This window comes from Cervus elaphus, chromosome 6 (genome assembly GCF_910594005.1).
Source record: "Cervus elaphus chromosome 6, mCerEla1.1, whole genome shotgun sequence".
Taxonomy (NCBI): Eukaryota; Metazoa; Chordata; class Mammalia; order Artiodactyla; family Cervidae; genus Cervus; species Cervus elaphus.
The window spans coordinates 4,745,205-4,764,197 of NC_057820.1; the positions used below are offsets into that span (position 1 = coordinate 4,745,205).

The 18,993-nt window shown below is 50.2% G+C and overlaps 1 protein-coding gene and 1 non-coding gene across 2 annotated transcripts in view; one reads left to right on the forward strand and one right to left on the reverse strand.

The window, feature by feature from the left end:
• Window positions 1–18,993, forward strand: part of LOC122696621 (epididymis-specific alpha-mannosidase-like) — a 40,827-nt gene that overhangs the window by 9,835 nt on the left and 11,999 nt on the right. Inside the window, exons 5-12 of the mRNA XM_043906881.1 lie at window positions 1,073–1,245; window positions 1,637–1,725; window positions 2,878–3,055; window positions 7,731–7,929; window positions 9,939–10,129; window positions 10,387–10,525; window positions 13,671–13,804; window positions 15,396–15,670. Coding sequence (XP_043762816.1) covers window positions 1,073–1,245; window positions 1,637–1,725; window positions 2,878–3,055; window positions 7,731–7,929; window positions 9,939–10,129; window positions 10,387–10,525; window positions 13,671–13,804; window positions 15,396–15,670 — 1,378 coding nt within the window. The remainder of the gene's footprint in view (window positions 1–1,072; window positions 1,246–1,636; window positions 1,726–2,877; window positions 3,056–7,730; window positions 7,930–9,938; window positions 10,130–10,386; window positions 10,526–13,670; window positions 13,805–15,395; window positions 15,671–18,993) is intronic.
• On the reverse strand, window positions 17,206–17,312 carry LOC122696698. The gene has a single exon (XR_006341828.1). It is a non-coding gene; the product is annotated as a U6 spliceosomal RNA (small nuclear RNA).

An 18,993-nucleotide genomic window follows, 5' to 3' on the forward strand; every position in this document is an offset into this window, starting at 1 on the left:
AATGCCTTGGGTGTTTTTTGTTGCTTTCCCCTTGCTGCTTTTAATATTTGTTCTTTGTGTTTAAAGTCTGGCAGATATGGATGATCTTGCCATGACCTGTGAGACAGGTGATAATTCATCCCTTTAGTCTGGGTCACTGTCCCCTGAATGAAGTAAAGATTCTGAATGTGGAATTGAAGTGAAGGGAAGTTGCTCAGTTGTGTCTGACTCTTTGTGACCCCATGGACTGTATCCCACCAGGCTCCTCTGTCCATGGGATTTTCCAGGCAGAATGTGGAATTAGGGGCCACCAAATCAACACCCATCAGGCCTGCCCTCCTCAGACAGACCATCTGGGGTCAGGGTGTGCTCTGCACAGTTTACTGACCCCCCCATCTCAGACCCAGCATCCCCAGGGCTTCCCCCTCCTACCCAGCTGCTCCTTCTTGGTCTCCTCTGTTTCCCACACCCCATCTGCTGCTCCCATTGGCCCCTGAGTTCTCAGAGCCCACCCCAAGTCCAGCCACCTGATGGACTTCATCACCTTCTCTGCACCAGACCCCAAATCTGCTCCAGGCTCCCCCCAGCCTCCCAGCAGCCACCCACCTCCTGGCTGGGCCTTGTTTGTGGATCTGACCCCATTTCTGCACCAGAATCCTGGAACCTTCTGGGCCAGAGCCAGTGTCCCAGCCTGGTGAGCTCATCAGTGAAGGGACGTTTGAAGCTCATCACCAGGCACTTGAACTCTCTGAGTCTTTGTTCTCTCATCCTAAAATGCAGACTTAGCACCAGCTCAGAGTATTCAGATGTTATATTTCAGGAGCATCTTTGGGAAGTTTAATCAATGGCTTCTCAAATCTGAGGACTTCTGCATTCACCTTGATCTCTGCACATAGGGATGGCATGAAAGACATGAATAAGTAGATGAATATTTAGGTAATTCTGGGATGGACCATTTGACTTCATATCTGTTTCAGCAAGACCCTGCTTGGTCTGGAATAGAATTTCAGCCCTGGAGAAGGGCATGAGGCTTGAGAGAGTGAGTGGGTGAGGGGCCACCATTCAGTCACTGAGGAGGCTTATCTCTTTGCAGAAGGACATGGCTTTCTCTATGAAACATTTGGGATTCGACCACAATTCTCCTGGCAGGTGGACCCATTTGGTGCGTCCGCCACGACCCCCACCCTCTTTGCCCTGGCAGGCTTCAATGCCCATGTCATCTCCAGGATCAACTACAACCTGAAGGAGGCCATGCAGGATAACCAGGTGAGTCATGAGCTGCATCTACTCATCCACATTCGAACCATCAGAACTTAAAAACACTGCTGCACCTATAATGATCCATAATGAGCTCCCCATGTCTGGGGACATTCAAGCAGAGTTAGAGACAGCCTGGCTGGCAGACCCTGGCAAAGAGTCCTGCCCTGAGGATGGTCAGATGCAAGTGCAGGCAGGCACCGTCTGGAGGGCCAATTCCTCCACCAATGTGGCTTTGGGAGGGCAGGGGGAATCTAGAGGAGGCAGCAGACAGAGATCTTGACCATGAACCACTGAGAGGAGCGGGTGTGGGCGGCTAGGAGACTCAGGTGGGGCCTGGAGAGGGGAGCCGGCAGCCGCGTCACCCCTGGGCCTCACCCTGTTCCCTCCGGGTCTGCAGCAGCTGCAGTTCGTGTGGCGAGGGTCCAGATCCCTGTCGGAGCAGCAGGAAATCTTCACACACGTCCTGGACCAGTTTGGCTACTGCTCGTGAGCACCTGTCTCGGGCCAGTCCCCGTCCCAGCACCCTCCCTCGACCAGCTCAGCCAAGCCCCTCATGGCCAGCCCTAAGGGCACGACTGAGCACCCATCTTACTGAAAGAACAGCTGAGGCCTGGACACCCAGCCAAGGTCCCGCGGTAGCAGCCGTTGGTCGGCTGCACTGGGCTCTGGTGCAATGACAAGGCCTTCGTGTCCTCAGCCCCGCTGTGGGCTGTCTCGTGGGCAGCCCTGCATCCAGTCCCCTCTGCCCTCTGTGCCTGGGAGGCTGTGGGCAGGGGCTGAGCCCTCGTGAACAGGGGAGGTGGGATGAAAGGGCAGCTTGGAGAAGAACCTGGGGGGACTCACTAGCAGGTTGCTGACATTGGGCTCCACTCTGCACCTGGCACTGTTTCTCAGCTTTTCCACCAGTTGCTTTCACTCAGTCCTCTTAGTGATCTTCGTGCATTTTATGATCAGGAGAATGAGGTTCACAGTGTTTCAAAGCAGTCATTCCTGTGGGCTGGTCAATGGGCCCTCATGTGTGACTCCTTGCTGCCCAGCATGAATGGGGAGACCCTCACCAGGGGCTGTCCAGAGCCCTGAGGTTCCTTCCTGGGGTCAGAGCCTCCCAAGCTATATTGGAGTTGGAGGATTTTGTTCTACTGCTCTACCTTTGTGTAGAATTTTGTGATTCTATTCATCATGATTTTTTTTTTTTTTTGCATTACATTTTATTTCAAAAATGTGAAAATCTCATCATGGAGATTCTGAGATTTTTGCAAGTGCAAAGTTTTGTGCAAAGGCGAGTATCTCACTTGCCTCATTTTGGTCCCAGCCCTGCTTGGGGTCCTTGGAATAAGATTTGATGGGCCCAGAGGTCACCTAAAGAATGAATGATCACACGAATCGCACCTGATCCATGTGGAGGAATTGGGCCCAGAGGGTGTGTGCTCTACAGAGCAGCTGAAAAATCATGGGCCTTTCAGGGTCACGTGCCCAAGATCCTGCAGGGCTGAAATGTGACACCTTCTGTCCACAGAGCTCTCATCTGCCCACCGCTGCCCTGTCTGCGACAGAGGCCCCAATGCTCTGAACTTGCTGAGTTCTGCCTGCCTCCCAGAGCTGGGACTGGGCCCCTTAACACTACTCTCCCTCTCTCAGTGACGGATTTTACTGGGATGGGGAGCCCACCTTCCCATATCCTCCTGAGAATGGCTGGTACCCTTCCATGCAATTCCCCGTCACTTGGGAAAGACTCCAATCCTTTGTTGAGGCCATGTTGTACAGTATGTGGGTACGAGCTGCCTGGTTCCGGACGCCACACCTCCTCTGGCCCTGGGTAAGTTGGGGACCCAACCAGGCCCTGGTTCCTCGATTCTGCCCAGGGAGTGCTGCCATGGATCCGACCTCAGCACCGGGGCCCACCCGGGACTGGTGCTCAGCGTTAGCCAGGCCAGTGTCCATCCAGGCAGTGGGCCATCCCAGCCCCGGCTCAGTCCTCCTTCCCTGCACCCCGAGTCCTCACCCAGTCTACCAGCTCCTCCCCCGACCCTGGATCACCCCCCACAACCTCACCTCCTATGCATCCCCTCCCAGACGCAGGCTCGAGCCTCTCCCCAGCTCTCCCCTCCTTTCCCCTACTCAATGCTGGGAGCAGAGGCCTGGGCCTGAATCCTGGCTCCCGAGTCAGGGGCTGTGAGACTGGGAACATGAGCCTCACTTTCCTCATCTGTGAAATGGGGATGATGACAGGACCTGCTCCATTGGCTTGATTTGAGGTCAGATGGGAAAGACACCCCTGGGGGACAGTGCCTGACACCCAGTCACCATTGCGGTCACAGCCAAACTGGATGGAGCACCCCCTGTTCTACGTGATGTATGTGTCTCCCCCATTTTCTCTGCCCCACTGGGCACAGGGGCAGGCCCTCCTGGGTCCTGTCTACTCATAAGGGGCCGAGAGCCAGAGAGGTTAAGGAAGCTTCCTGACGCCACGTAAGTACCTAGCAGGGCCGCTAAGAGAGTGGAATTTGTGCTCAGAGCTGTCAGAAAAGCCACACAGCCTGCTTTCTTTGCTTACAACTGTCTCTTTCGGGGGGGTTTAAATGATTTTTAATATATGAGTGTGTGTGTGTGTGTGTGTGTGTGTGTGTGTGTGAGTCACTCAGTCGTGCCCAATTCTTTGTGATCCTGTGTACTGTAGCCCTCTAAGCTCCTCTGTCCATGGGATTCTCTAGGCAAGAATAGTGTAGTGGTTTGCCATTTCCTACTCCAGTATATATGAGCAGATATTAATAAATTTTTAACCAAAAATTCTATATATTAGGTAAACAGGCAAGCTGGTATGACAACTTAAATAAAAATATATTAATTTATGGCAGCTTGACAGGCATATATGTAGGCAGTAAAAAAAAAAAGAAAGAAATGTTTACTGTCTCAAGAATTATACATATGTATGTATGCACATATATATGTATTGTAATATGATCACCACAAAGATCTCGTTAATATTTGTCACCACAAATAGTTACACAATCTTTTCCTGTGATGCAAATTTTAAGATTTACTTTTTAACAACTTCCAAATAAACAATAGAGCATTGTTCACCACAGCCACCCTTCTGTACACTGCAAGCTTACAACTGTCTAATTCTGTAGATGGAAATTTGCACCTTATGGCCTCCATCACGCCTCCACCCCACCCTCCTGTTTTTGGCATCCACCAGTATGTTCTGTCTGTACATGAACCCATTTTTCACATTTTTTCTCTTTTCCTTTAATTCACATATGCATGACACCATACAGTATTTCTTCTTTCTCTGTCTGACTGTTTCCCTGAGCATAATGCCCTCAAGTTTCCACCCATGCTGTTGTAAAATGCAGGATTTCCTCTTTTGATGGTGAATAACACTGTGTACATATATCAGATTTTCTTGATCTGATCATCCATTAATGATTGGTTGATTCCATGCCTTGATTTTTATAAATAATGCTGCAGTGAACACGAGGATACAAAAGTCTTTTCAAAATAGTATTTTTGTTGCCTTTGAATAGTGTGAAGAAAGGGGATGGCTGGATCAGCTCTATTATTAATTTTGAGAGGAATCTCCATATTGTTTTCATCATGGCTGGGCCAATTTACATTAAAGCCAACAGTGCCTGAATGTCTCCTTTTCTCCTTATCCTGACGTACATTAGTTGTTTCTTTTCTCATAAACAAAAGCTATTCTAATAGTTGTGAGGCTGTACCTCTGTCTGGTTTGATTTGTTCAGCATCTTTTTCCATGTGTTCGCATCTCCATGTCTTCCTTGGACAAATGTCTTTTCAAGACCTCTGGCCATTTTTTACCGGGCTTGTTTGCATTATTACTACTGATTTGTATGTGCTCTTTATATATTTTGGATATTAACCCTTTTCAGATTTATGACTTGCATATATCTTGTCTCATTTCATAGGTTGTCTTTATTTATGAAGTTTCTTTGCTATCCAGAAGCTTTTAGTTTGATGTAGTCTACTTGTTGACTGTTCTTGTTTATCCCTTTCCACATGGTGTCAATCCAAAAACTCATCATCAAGACCAATGATGAGGAATTTACTGCATACATTTTCTTCTGGAAGTTTTATAGTTCCACATATCCTACTCTTTGTGAACCCTTGGACTATATAGTCCATGGAATTCTCCAGGCCAGAATACTGGAGTGGGTAGCTGTTCCCTTCTCCATGTGATCTTCCCAACCTAGGGATCAAACCCAGGTCTTCTGCATTGTGGGCAGATTCTTTACCAGCTGAACCACAAGGGAAGACCAAGAATAGTGGAGTAGGTAGCCTATTCCTTCTCCAGCGGATCTTCCCGACCCAGGAATTGAACTGGAGTCTCCTAAGGTTCAAACGGATTCTTTACCAGCTGAGCTACCGGGAAAGCCCTTATAGTTCCAGGAGTTACAATCAAGTCTTTGCTTAACCTGACTTTCTATTTGAGTACAGTGTCAGGCAGTGGTCCAACCTCATTCTACACATGAGTATGTTCAGTTTTCACAAGACCACTTTTGGTAGAAGATGTCCTTTCCCCAGTTTATATTCTCGCCCTTTTGCCTTGCCCATATACCTTTTGTATATGGTAATATAATTACCATATACACATGACTTTGTTTCTGAGCTCTCTACTCTATCCCATTGATCTATCTGTATCTTTTATTGTTGGTACCAGATTATTTGGCTTGCTGTGACTTTGCAGTGAAGTCTGAAATCAGGGTGCATAATGCTTCTAGTTTTGTTCTTCTCACTAAAGATCGCTCTGACCACTCAGAGTCTTCTGTGATTCTCACAAATTTTAGGGTTGGTTGTTTTATTTCTGTGAAAAACGTCTTTGGAATTTTAATAGGTTTTGCATTGAATCTGTAGATTGCTTTGGGAAAGGAGGCCCTCTTCTTGCAGTCATGAGCACAGAGTATTTTCCCACTTACTTCTGTCTTCCTCCATTTCTCTCATCACTGTGTCGTCTAGTTTTTAGTGTACAGGGCTGTCACCTGCTCCATGAAATGTATTCTTAGGTATTTTACCTTTTTGATGTAACTATAAATAGGATTGTTTCCTTCATTTCTCTTTCTGATTTGTTATTAGTGTGTGGAAACACTAATCATCAGGTGATTATGTGTGTTGATAGTTTTATCTTGCAACTTTACTGCTGTTATTCATTTAAGATTTGTCTCTAGGGTTTTATATGATCTCTATTTCTATAACGCCATTACAATTGACATTAGTGAGAGTTTTACTGTTTCTGTTCCAATTTCCATGTCTTTCCTTTCCTATTTGCTGTACTCTATGCTTTATAATACCATGTTAAATAAGTGGTGAGTGGGATCACCCTTGTCTTTTTCCTGATCTCACAGGAATAGGTTTTATCTTTTCATCCTTGAATTGATGTCAGTTGTCAGCTGTCATATACGATCTCTCCTATGTTGACATACTTTCCATCCACTTCTTTGAGAATTTGTTTTATCATAAATGGGAGATGAATTATGTCATATGCTTTTTTTGCATCTGTTGAGATGATCATACAATTTTTATCTTGCATTTTCTTAGTGTGTTGTAGTACATGGATTGATTTGAGGATGTTGAACAATCCTTGCATTCCTGGAATAAATCCTGCTTGAAGATGGTGTAATATTGTCTTCATGTATTTAAATTTGTTTTGCTAATGTGTTGTTGAGAATTTTTGTGTCTATGTTCCGAGGAGATATTGAGGCTTCTTTGCCTAGTTTCATGTCAGGGTGATCTTGGCCTTGTATTTGACCAAGAAATTATATTGAAACTTTTCTGTCCAATTCTAGTTTATGGGACAGACTAACAAGAATTCGTATCAGTTCCTCTTCAATAGTTGATAGAAATCACCACTGAAAGTTGATCATTGGTTTCTTGAGAGGTATTTGAATTCTGGTTCAATTTTGTTACTAGTAATCCATTGTTCATTCTTTCTATTTATGCACAATTTAGATGATATATTTTCAAGAATTTATCAGTTTTTATACTTCGATATCTTTCAGAGGATGTAATTAAGGTCAGTAAATTCAAGTAAGCCATTGTCCTTTTTATTCATGTTTAATCTCTTAGCATAATTAAGGTTATTGATATCTAGTAATGTGCTGGGGTTTAAGAAACAGTCAAGAAGTGAACTCAGTCAGACACAGAAAAACAAAACCTGAATCATCTCTATTGTGGAATTTTACAAAACCAGTCTCATAGAGAAGGAGATCAGAGTTTGGTGGCCAAAGGTGGGACTGGCGAGTGTGGAGAAGTGGGGGACTGTCTGGAACGGGCACAAACCTGCAGCTGTCAGACCAGCCAGCACTGGGGAACCACCCGAACCCGACAGAGAGGAGGACGCTCACAGCACAGGCCCGGGGCCCGTGCCCGCCGCGGGGGGCGGGGGTGGTCCTGGGGAGAAGAGGGGCCCACCCTGTGCAGGCTGGGCTCTGCACCCAGAGGCGCAGGGCGTTGCTTCTGTCCCCCGGCTGCAGGGATGTGACAGGCAGTTCTTCAACGCCTCGCTGCAGTTCACCAACATGGACCGTGTCGTGGAGGAGGTCAACAAGTTCACCTACCAGCACGGCGTCTCGATGGAGTACGCCACGCTGGGCAGCTACTTCCGGGCTGTGCACGCGCACCAGCTCTCCTGGCCGGTCCGAGACCAGCGAGACTTCCTGCCCTATTCCTCGGGTAGGAGCCTCTGGGTGGAGGGATTCGGTGCCAGGGAGGAAAGGGGCCCCCAAACGCGGTGCCTGCTCAGGCCTCTGCTTGGAGCCTGCTCGGGGCCCTGGGGGAGCTGCAGGCCCTGACCCTCCTGCCTGACCCCTCCACACTCTGCCGGATTCCAAGCTCCCAGAGCCTCTCACGCTGGCCACAGGCAGCAGGTCCCGTCTCTGCCTTTTACTCCAGTGCTGCCGGAAGGACTGCCCCGCGCCCACCTTCGCTTCCCACAAAGTCCTAATTGTCCTGGAGTGTCGCCTCCTCTCATCCCCAGGTGGTGCTTGTGGGCACCTGCCAGTGCAGGAGACGCAGGGGATGCGGGTCGGATCCCTGGGTAGGGAAGATCCCTCAGAGGAGGAAATGGCAACCCACTCCAGGATTCTTGCCTGGGAAATCCCATGGACAGAGGAGCCTGGTGGGCTACAGTCTGTGGGGTTGCAGAGTTGGACATGACTGAGCATGCTTGCATGCATGTCACCTCCTCCAGGAAGCCTTTCCTGACCTGAAGTCTAGACTGGGTGTCTCCTCTCCCCCTCAGTGCCCCAGTTTTCACCCGTTGCCACAGAGTCATTTTTGGGGGCCCTTGTCTCCCACAAGGCTGTGTCCTGGAGGCCAAGGCGGTTTTGGCTGTGGCCGGCACAGCCTCGGGATGAAAGGTCGTGGAGTGAGCCTTGTGCCGGGTTGTGTGCCCCTGTGGAACTGTCCTGGGTCAGGAAAGTGGGGACGTTCATCTTGGTTAGTGCATCCAGTGTGAAAACGAAGTGAGATGAGGAGAGCCCATGGCCTGGTGCCTGGGCCAGAGCCAGGGCTCAGCAGAGGCAGCTGTTAACAGTGACAGCAGCATCTCCACCCGGGAGGCCGGGTGCCATCCTGGATGCGGTGCGGGCACTCTGTGTGAGGGAGCTAGTCCAGGGCCTGATCGCCCCGGAGGAAGCCCGGCATCAGTACCTCTTCCAGGTCGAGCCCCACCCACCTCCAAGCGGACCCCTGTAGAAGATCCAGCTCCCCTATCTGCAAGCCAGACAGGAATTAAGTACACACAGCCTCCCCCTGACAGCTGGGGAGGCAGAAACACCCTCCACACCCCAGTCCAGCCTTGCTCAGGGCATCCGCGGGGGAAGGTATTGGCCAAATTATTGAACATCTGAAACCCTTACTGTATACAGTGCCAGAATCCTTGAAGGATCCTTGTTGTCCTGCTCCCCTTTGCAGCGAAAAAGGAGCTAAGTGGAGTGGGAGTTGGGGGAGACGGAGGCCAGGTCCCCATGAGCCAGGGCAGCCCAGGGACCCTGATCAGGCCCTGCCACCCAGCCAAGTTTGCCCAACCCTAGGGCCTCATGGGATCACTCAGCAAGAGAGGATGGTTTGGAATGAAGGCACAGCGCAGTCTGTAGAAGACATAGGAGTGGAGATGAGGGGGAAGTGAAACACTTGCTGAGAGACAACCCAGACCTAAGGTGCTGAGCAAGTCTCCTCCCAATCCTGCTTGGAACTCTGTCCAGGGTCAGAGAAGTAGCTACAGGGGTATCTCAGCTCCCACCTCCCTGCCATTCATCCCTGCTAGGCAGCCAGAGGGACCCACTGAGATGCAGGCCAGTAAAGGATCTCCTTTGTCCTCAGAGGTACACAAGGGCTGCCACACTCCAGCCCTTCCCTCTGGGTCCTGCCATCACAGGGCATCACAAGCACCCCGGTGCACATTGGGATTCTTGTCCTCATCACAGTCCTTCAGCACTCGGGCCTCTGCAGGCCTGCCCCAGCCCAGCCTGACCCTACCAGCTGCCCAGGCCTTCCAGGGATCTCGTACCACTGCTGACCTGGCTGGACAGGAACCCTGAGATCACCCCCTGGCCTAGGCTGTATCGCTGGGGACCCAAGCAGATCCATCTCTGAGCTCATCTTCCTCAGCATTTTCCAGATGGGGATCAGGGGCCTCCGTGGGCATGCCCTCCCACCAACTCCTGGCCTTTTGCTCCTAGATATGCATCATGCCTGGACTGGATTCTACGCCTCCCGAAGCGGGCTCAAGGCACTGGCAAGGCGAGCCAGCACTCTGCTGTACGCCGGGGAGTCCATGTTCACACGCCACGTGCTGTTGGCTCCGCACCCACACCTGGACCCGGCCTGGGGCCTGCAGCAGCTCCAGCAGCTCCGCTGGGTGGTCTCCGAGGTAATGCAATGCCTCCCAGAGACAGGACAGGATTGGCCCCTCCTGGGCTGTGTGCTTCCCCACCCCCACCCCCCCAGGCCAGCACACCTCCCTGTCCCTGGTCACTACAGGTCCACTTTACAGATGAGAAACCCCCAATTCTCCAGCAGCACCTTCTGAGAGGGAAGGGCAGTCAGGGCCCAGTGGGTGTGAGGACAGCAGGTGCTGAGCAGAGGCTGGCCTGACCCCACTCTTGTCCTGCTCCTGCGGGGGCCCAGGTCCAGCACCATGACGCCATCACTGGGACTCATGCCCTCAAGGTTGGTGACATGTTTGTGGAGCACCTGAGCACCGGGATGCAAGGGGTGCACACGCTGATGGCCTCCATCATCCAGGACAGGTCTCCAGCCCACTCAGGTAAGCAAGGCCCCTGGGGGCACAGTGGGCTATGGCAGGTGTCTGCCCCAGTCTGAGAAGAGACCCCAAGGATCAGGGGAAGGACCGGGACACCTGAACGTCAGACTTGAGTCCCGTCCAGGGGAGGCTCTCATTTCAGTGTGAGCTGGGCAGGTGCCTTCATGTCTATGAGCCCTGTTTCCTGTGATTGAGGAAGGGCTACTGTGAAAACTAGAGGGAGGAATAAATGCTAACGCAGTCTGAATGTTGCCAAACACACTGTTTGCACAGTTTAATGTAACACTTAATGACCTGATAACCACAATGCTGTGATCACGTACCTACAGCCAGGCATCCTGGACTGTGAAGTTAAGTGGGCCTTAGGAAGCATTACTATGAAGAAAGCTAATGGGGGTGACTGAATTCCAGCTAAGCTCTTTTAAATCCTAAAAGATGCTGCTGCTGAAGTGCTGCACTCAATATGCCAGCAAATTTGGAAAACTCAGCAGTGGCCACAGGGCTGGAAAAGTCAGTTTTCATTCCAATCCCGAAGAACGGTAATGCCAAAGATGTTCAAACGATCACACATTTGTGCTGACTTCTCATGTTAGTAAGGTTATGCTCAAAATCTTTCAAGCTAGGCTTAAGCAGTATGTGAATGGAGAACTTCCAGATGTACAAGCTGGATTTAGGAAAGGTAGAGGAACCAGAAATCAAACTGCCAACATCCCTTGGATCATAAAAAGCAAGAGAATGCCAGAAAAACATCTACATCTGCTTCATTGACTACGCTAAAGCCTTTGACTGTGTGGATCACAACAAACTGTGGAAAATTCTTCAAGAGAGAGGAATACCAGACCACCTTACTTGCCTCCTTAGAAACCTGCATGCAGGTCAAGAAGCAACATTTAGAATCAGACATGGAACAATGAAAACTGCTTCAAAATTGGGAAAGGAGCACATCAAGGCTTATATTGTCACCTTGCTTATGTAACTTACACGCACAATACATCGTGAGAAATGTTGGTCTGGATGAAGCACAAACTGGCATCAGGATTGCCAGGAAAAATATCAATAACCTCAGATATGCAGATGACACCACCATTATGGGAGAAAGTGAAGAGGAACTAAAGAGCCCCTTGAGGAAGGTGGAAGAGGAGAGTGAAAAAGCTGGCTTACAACTTAACAGTCAGAAACGAAGATCATGGCATCTGGTCCCATCACTTCATGACAAATAGATGGGGAAAAATGAAAACAGTGGAAGACTATTTTTTCGGGCTCCAAAATCACTGCAGATGGTGAGTGCAGCCATGAAATTAAAAGACCCTTGCTTCTTGGAAGAAAAGCCTTGACAAACCTAGGCAGGGTATTAAAAAGCAGAGATATCACTTTGCTGACAATGGTCCATATAGTCAAAGCTATGATCTTTCCAGTAGTCATGTATGGATATGAGAACTGGACCATAAAGAAGGCAGAGCACAGAGGAATTGATGCTTTTGAACTATGGTGCTGAGGAAGACTCTTGAGATTCCCTTGGGCTCAAGAAGATCAAACCAGTCAATCCTAAAAGGTAGCAACCCTGAATACTCTTTGGAAGAACTGATTCTGAAGCTGAAACTCCAAGTCTGTCCACCTGATGTGAAGAGCTGACTCATTGGAAAAGAACCTGATACTGAGAAAGACTGAGGGCAGGAGGAGAAGAGGATGACAGGGGATGAGATGGTTGGATGGCATCATCAACTCAATGGACATGAGTTTGAGCAAGCTCTAGGAGATGGTGAGAGATGGGGAAGACTGGCATGCTGCAGTCCATGGGGTCTCAAAGAGTCACACACTATTGAGCGACTTAACAGGAATCACACATCCTGAAAGCTGAAACTGTTCCTGTCCTCACTTCATAGCTGAGGGCACACGCACAACACACAGGTCCTGGACCTGCCCAGGGTCACACAGGTCACACATACTGCTTAAGCCTAGCTTGAAAGCCTAGCACCTTAGCCAAGTGCTCCCCAGCTCAGCAGACAGCATGCAGTTTTCTCAGGGACCTTGGCCAGACTGGCTCCTGCCCTCCCTCCTGAGCTCAGCTTGGAGGCACATCACATCTGGGCTGCCACGTGACCAGCTTCTTGTCTATGAGGGTTTCACAGGTGGAGAGTCAGTATCACCCCGTTTGCCTGGAGCTGACGCGCTTCATCCTTGAAAATCCTGGGCAAACAGAGACAACTGTTCTCCCTGCAGAAGCATGTGGCCCGCCCACCCTCCCATGGCCCATGCTCACCCTCTGGCACTGTGCCCTCCCCGCTCCGCCCCTCCCCTCCCCACTCCGCCCTCCCCTCCCCGCCCCTCCCCTCCCCTCCCCAGCTCTGACCTCCGATCTGCGTCTGTGTACAGTCCCATCCTACCTTCAGACTCTGGAAGGGCCCTGGAGTCAGGGGTGCAGCAGACTGGAACCCTGTTCACAGGGAGTGGGGTCCGCAGGGGATGACAGTAATAGAAAGGGAGGTAGAACTGGGTCCTTCCAGTGTCTTGTAGGGCCAGCCATTCCCATGAGCTCACGGGGGCAGCTCCCCAAGCAAGGGGCAGGTGGAGAGCCCAGGAAGGCATCCAGCCATGGGAACTGCCTGGGCAGAAGCCAGAGACTGGACAGTGTGTGCCGTGTCCAGGGATCCGGGAGTCATCGGACGTGGTCATAGCCTGGGGCACATGGGATGGGGAAGGAGCAGAAAGAGAATCCAGGTTCATACCAAAGAGGCCTCCAGGGCTGACCTTGGTGATTGATCTTGACCCTTCAAGCTCCAGAGAATTCTGTCTGTACATTGCCAAGCGCTTAGGCTTTGGACTCAGGCCTTAGGACATGGGTCACCTTGGACAGCTGACCCTTCTCTCTGCACCTGAGTGTCCTCACCAGTAAAGTGGGATGACAGGAAAAGATGAGTGAGGAGCTCATCTCTGGGGGGATGCCCCCCCCACCCCTCCTGGGAACCAGGACACAGGTGGAACAGATGAGGAAGGGGTTGCACGTAGGAGCCCATGTGTCTGTCTGCCTGTCCTTCCCCCTGGACTCTGCCGGGCTGGTCTCACCTGCCTCAGTTTCCCTTGTTCCGAGGGGCACCAGGGGTGAGGGGTGGGTCAGGTGGCAGCAGTAGAGCCTGTTCTCTGTCTGCAGGCCCAGATCCTGGGGGACGCTTTGCGGTGGTCTACAACCCGCTGGCCTGGACGGTCACCACCATCATCACCCTGACTGTGGACTTGCCCAGTGTCAGAGTCACAGATGAGTCAGGCCGCCCCGTGCCTGCACAGGTAAGGGGGACATCCCATCTAAGGTGCATGCCCTGTTGCTGCCCCTGCTCTGGGCTGAGCCCCCAGAAGTGGGCATCTAAAGGGAACATGTGACAGGCTGCCCTCACTGTGAGGACAGTGTCATAGGGGTGAGTCACCATCAGGGTCAGTGGATCCACCCAGAAGTCTGACCCTGGGCTTTGGGCATCTGAGTTGACCAGAAGTCCCTTCTGCTGTGTTTACCCTGCAAGGTCTCACAGTGGTCTGGGTTACATGGGGAGCATATATATTTTCAGGAAAATATCCACTTTGCATGAGAAGTCCATCAGGAGTCCTAAATGTGCATCCTTATGGAGGTGTTGTGTTACGGGCAGGGCCCAGCTGCCTCTCTGAGACACCCACATCCTGTGTGGTCCCACCCCATGGCCTTCCCATACCTGGAGCTTGACTTGGGTCTAGAGGTGACCCTACTGTCACCCAGCCAGCCCTTCCTAGAGGAGGTGAAGGAGGTGATACCATCAGTCAGCCACTCAGCAAACACTCCTGAATGTCTGTTCTGGTGTGGCCCCTAGCTGAGTACTTGTCCCTGACACTGAACTCCCCATGGAACTCAAGGAACAGACACAGATATGGATAATTGAAGTGTGGAGTGATGACCTGTTGGCCGGGGCAGTAGTCCTTAACTGAGACAGAGGAGGAAGACTCTTTTATTGTCATCAGGGGCGGGGAGGGGGTTGGGTTGAGCAGACCCAACACAAAGCATCCCTCTCCCCACCCAAAGGCAACACTCCCTAAGTGTCAATGCACTTCAATATTATTGAACACCTACTGTGTGTCAGGCATTACTCTAGGCACTGGAGAAACTAATAACCAAGTAGACAAAAGTCCCTGCCCTCAGGGGGCTCCTATTCCAGTGGGGGGATCCAGGCAGGAAGAAAATAAGAAAGTGTAGAAAGTGACAGATGATAACTGTGGTGAAGGAAAACCTTCAGGAGAGGTTTGGGGTGTGGGGTGGGGACAGGGTGTCTGCTAGTTCAGAGAAAGGCCAGGCTGGAGGCTGTAAGAAGCAACATGAATTTGCTCATAGCTCCCTAAATCCTCCCCCACAGGACCCAGAGATGACATCTGTTCCCTAGAGAGCGAGCCCCACCCCCCACTCCCCACATGGATTCAAGGTCGTCTCTCAGTTCCCTTGCCTGAATCAGATGATGTGGAGATGGAGAAAGACCTGCAGGGGTGACCTTGCAACCTCCATCCTCAGGGAAGTTGGAGGATTAAGACACAAGAGCCCACTCTCCAAAGACGAGGCTTCCAGGTTGAGGGAACAGCATGAGCAAAGGCTCAGAGGCAGGAACAGGAAGGAGTATGGGAGGAGGGCAGGTGGTTTGCAGTCCTGGTGGAGAAGGAGGAAGGATGGGGAAGAGGACTGATTCTGTTGTGCAGAGAGGATGCAGGAGAGGAAACCCGCTCAGCCCAGTGATGGATGACCCAGCTGTCTCTGTGCAGAGCAAGCACTCCATCCACCAGGTGTGTAAGCCCAGGGTTTCCAAGGAGACTGAGGCATCTTCCATCCCTGACATCCATCATTCATCTTGTCCCTCAGGCCTTTCAGGTCCAAAGATCAAAGGAGGTGCCCTCTGCCTATGACCTGCATGTGCTGACCACGATCCCAGGACTCAGTTACCAGCACTACAGCATCCAGCCCAGCAGGAGGCCCCAGGAGGACACTCTGGAGCCTGTGACCTCCTTGGCCAGCTCCAGGCAGTTTGGACGCAGACTCAGGAGAAGTGGCGGGCAGACGGGCAGGAGCCTGGTGCCTGTGGAGAATGACTGCTACACCGTGTTCCTAGACAAGGACACCAACTTGATGCACAGCATCTGGGAGAGGTGAGGTGCAGCTGTTGCTGCCTCTGAGGTCAGGAGGACCCTGGGACCTGGGCAAGTAATGCCCTTTCTGGGTCTCCATTTCCTCAGCTGCAGGGTGAGGGTGTGATTGTGGTGAAGCTCCCTGCAATGCAATCAGGTTTATGTCTAGTTGTGGGAATCTAGGCCAGATCTGTACAGCCTTTCTAGAATTTGTTCATTCCAAAGGTTTTGATTCATGGAAAATGGGGCATTGCAGATCACATCTAGGGAATAGGTAATAGTCATGTTACCTACTTTTTAATATTCAGAGCCACAAAAATCTGTCTATTCACCCATACTCCCATCCATCTATGCACTCACCCACCCACTCATCTATGTACCTAACCCTCCACATTTCCATCCATCCTACATCAATGCATCCATCCATCCACTCATCCATCCATTCATCCTTCCATCCTATTCATTCATTCATTCATCCATCCTTCCATCCATCCATCCATTCATCCATTCAAGTATTTATTCACTCACCAGCATTCTTTGGCAGCTGAGCCCAGGAAAGGCTCCCAGATTTTGAAGCCACCCTGTGCATGCTCAGGTCTCATCCCAGGCAGTTTCTATTCTTTTTCAGCTTCTTGTCCAACACATCCATTTCTGTTTCCTGATGTGATCTCCTAACAGAAGCAGAAGTCTGTGGGTGGCAGGAGTGGGCAGGAAGCTTGGGGGAGCATCTGGAAGAAAGTGAGGTAAAGAAAGAGAAGGAAGAGGCAGACAGAGAAGGGGAGGAAGGCAGGGTGCCATGCTGTGAGGTGAGTGTCACCTGGAGCTCAGCCCCGTCATCTGTCAGCAGTCTAAAAGAACAGACCAGGACCCCCCTGCCCCTGATGGGGCTTGGTCCTCCAGTCAGCCCACAAGTCCTCCTTGAGAGGGCATGAGGCACGGAGGCAGGACAGACTGCAGAGAGTGTGGGGGAGCAGCAGAAATAGGGTGTCACCCCAGCAGGTTCTGAGTGCCCCCCGCCCTGGTGTCTGGCTGGGAAAGGTGGAGTCTGCAGGCCAGCTTGAGCTCTGTCATCACTCGGGCCCCATGCCCCTTTTGCAGAACCCTGAAAGGCCAGCTCCAACTCCCAGCCCCTTTCTGCCCACCTTCAGATGCCTCACACCTAAGCCACAACCCCACACGTTGCCTCCCAGGAGGAGAACTCATGTCCTGCTGTCTATCTTCCTGACTTTTCCAAGTTTCACCCACACTGCAGTGTGAGTGAAACTATTTCTCTTCAGGGCCCAATAATATTCCTCTGACAGATATCCCTTGGTTCATTTATCTAGTCCTCATCTCATGAGCATGTGGGTGGTTTCCACTCTGGGGCTATGGTGAAAAAGACTGCTGTGAAAATGAATGTACAAGGTTTTGTGTGGACAAAAGCTTTCCTTTCTCTTGGGTCAGTTCCTAGGAGTGGAATTACTAGGTCACAGGAAACTCTTATGTTAAGCTCTTTGTGAAATGGCTGGACTGTTTCCCATATGACTGCACCATTTTGCATTCTTTTTTTTTTTTTTTTAAATATGGAACGCTTCACGAATTTGCGTGTCATCCTTGCGCAGGGGCCATGCTAATCTTCTCTGTATCGTTCCAATTTTAGTATATGTGCTGCCGAAGCGAGCACCCATTTTGCATTCTTATCCAAGTGTATGAGGGTCCAATTTCTCCACATCTCCACCTACACTTGTCTTTATCTGCCTTTTGGATATAGCTATTCTAGTGGATATGTTGTGGCGTCTCATTGTGACTTTGATTTGCATACCCTGAGAGCTACAGACATTGAGCATCTCTCCACGGGCCTGTTGGCCATTTGGGCATCTTCTCTGGTGAAATGTCTTTTTAGGTCTTTTGCCCATCTCAAAATTGGATTGGTCTTTATTATGGAGTTGTAAGAGTTCTTTCAACTTAGGAAGAATTACTGCAAACAAAGCTGGTGGAGCTAATGGAAATCCAGTTGAGCTATTTCAAATCCTAAAAGATGATGCTGATTAAGTCCTGCGCTCAATATGTCAGCAAAATTGGAAAATTCAGCTGCGGCCACGGAACTGGGAAAGGTCAGTTTTCCTTCCAGTCCCAAAGAACGGCAATGCCAAAGAATGTTCCAGCTACCGTACAACTGTGCTCATTTCACAAACAATTCCTTTTTCTGGTGCAAAAGTATTTGCGGTTTCAGACTGTGGATTTCAAATCCTGACGTGTGTGCATGTGTGCCAAGTCACATCAGTCATGTCCAGCGCTTTTTGGCCCTGTGGATGATAGCCCACCAGGCTCCCCTGTCCATGGGGTTCTTCTGGCAAGAATACTGGAGTAGGTTGCCGTGCCCTCCTCCATGTAATCTTCCCAACCCAGAAATCTAACCCACATGGCTTACATCTCCTGCATTGGCAGGAGGGTTCTTTACCTGTAGTGCCACCTGGGAAGCTTGTTAAATCATTATAACTAGGCTCAAATACATCTTTATTAATCAAAATAGGAACCATTACAGTTAACACATTTTTGCCAGTGAGAAAAAAGTTTGTTTATTCCTATAGCATAAAAATCTGTGCTTCAGGATACCATGAACTCTTGGAAAGCATTTTCTGTCTCCTGCTGGTTGTGGAAGCATTTTAGATTTACTGAGCATACTTCTTTGATATAATGGTTTTGATGGGATTCAGAAAGCTGTGGTGGATCAGATTGGCAGCAGGCCACCAAACAGTGACCATGACCTTTCATTTTCAGTGCAAGTTTGGCTTTGGGAAGTGTTTTGGAGCTTCTTTTCAGATAACCGGTGAGCTGGTCGTTGATGGTTGTCATGCAAAATCCACTTTTGCCACACTTCATGATTTGATTGAGAATTGGTTCATCGTTGTTGTATAGAATAAGAGAAGATGAGACTCAAAAGGCCAATTTTTTTTATTTTTGGTCAGCTCATGTTCAGTTCAGTTCAGTTCAGTCACTCAGTCGTGTCCGACTCTTTGCAACCCCATGAATCGCAGCACGCCAGGCCTCCCTGTCCATCACCAACTCCCGGAGTTCACTCAAACTCATGCCCATCGAGTCGGTGATGCCATCCAGCCATCTCATCCTCTGTCGTCCCCTTCTCCTCCTGCCCCCAATCCCTCCCAGCATTAGGGTCTTTTCCAATGAGTCAACTCTTCTCATGAGGTGGCCAAAGTAGTGGAGTTTCAGCTTCAGCATCAGTCCTTCCAATGAACACCCAGGACTCATCTCCTTCAGGATGGATTTGTTGGATCCCCCTGCAGTCCAAGGGACTCTCAAGAGTCTTCTCCAACACCACAGTTCAAAAGCATCAATTTTTCAGT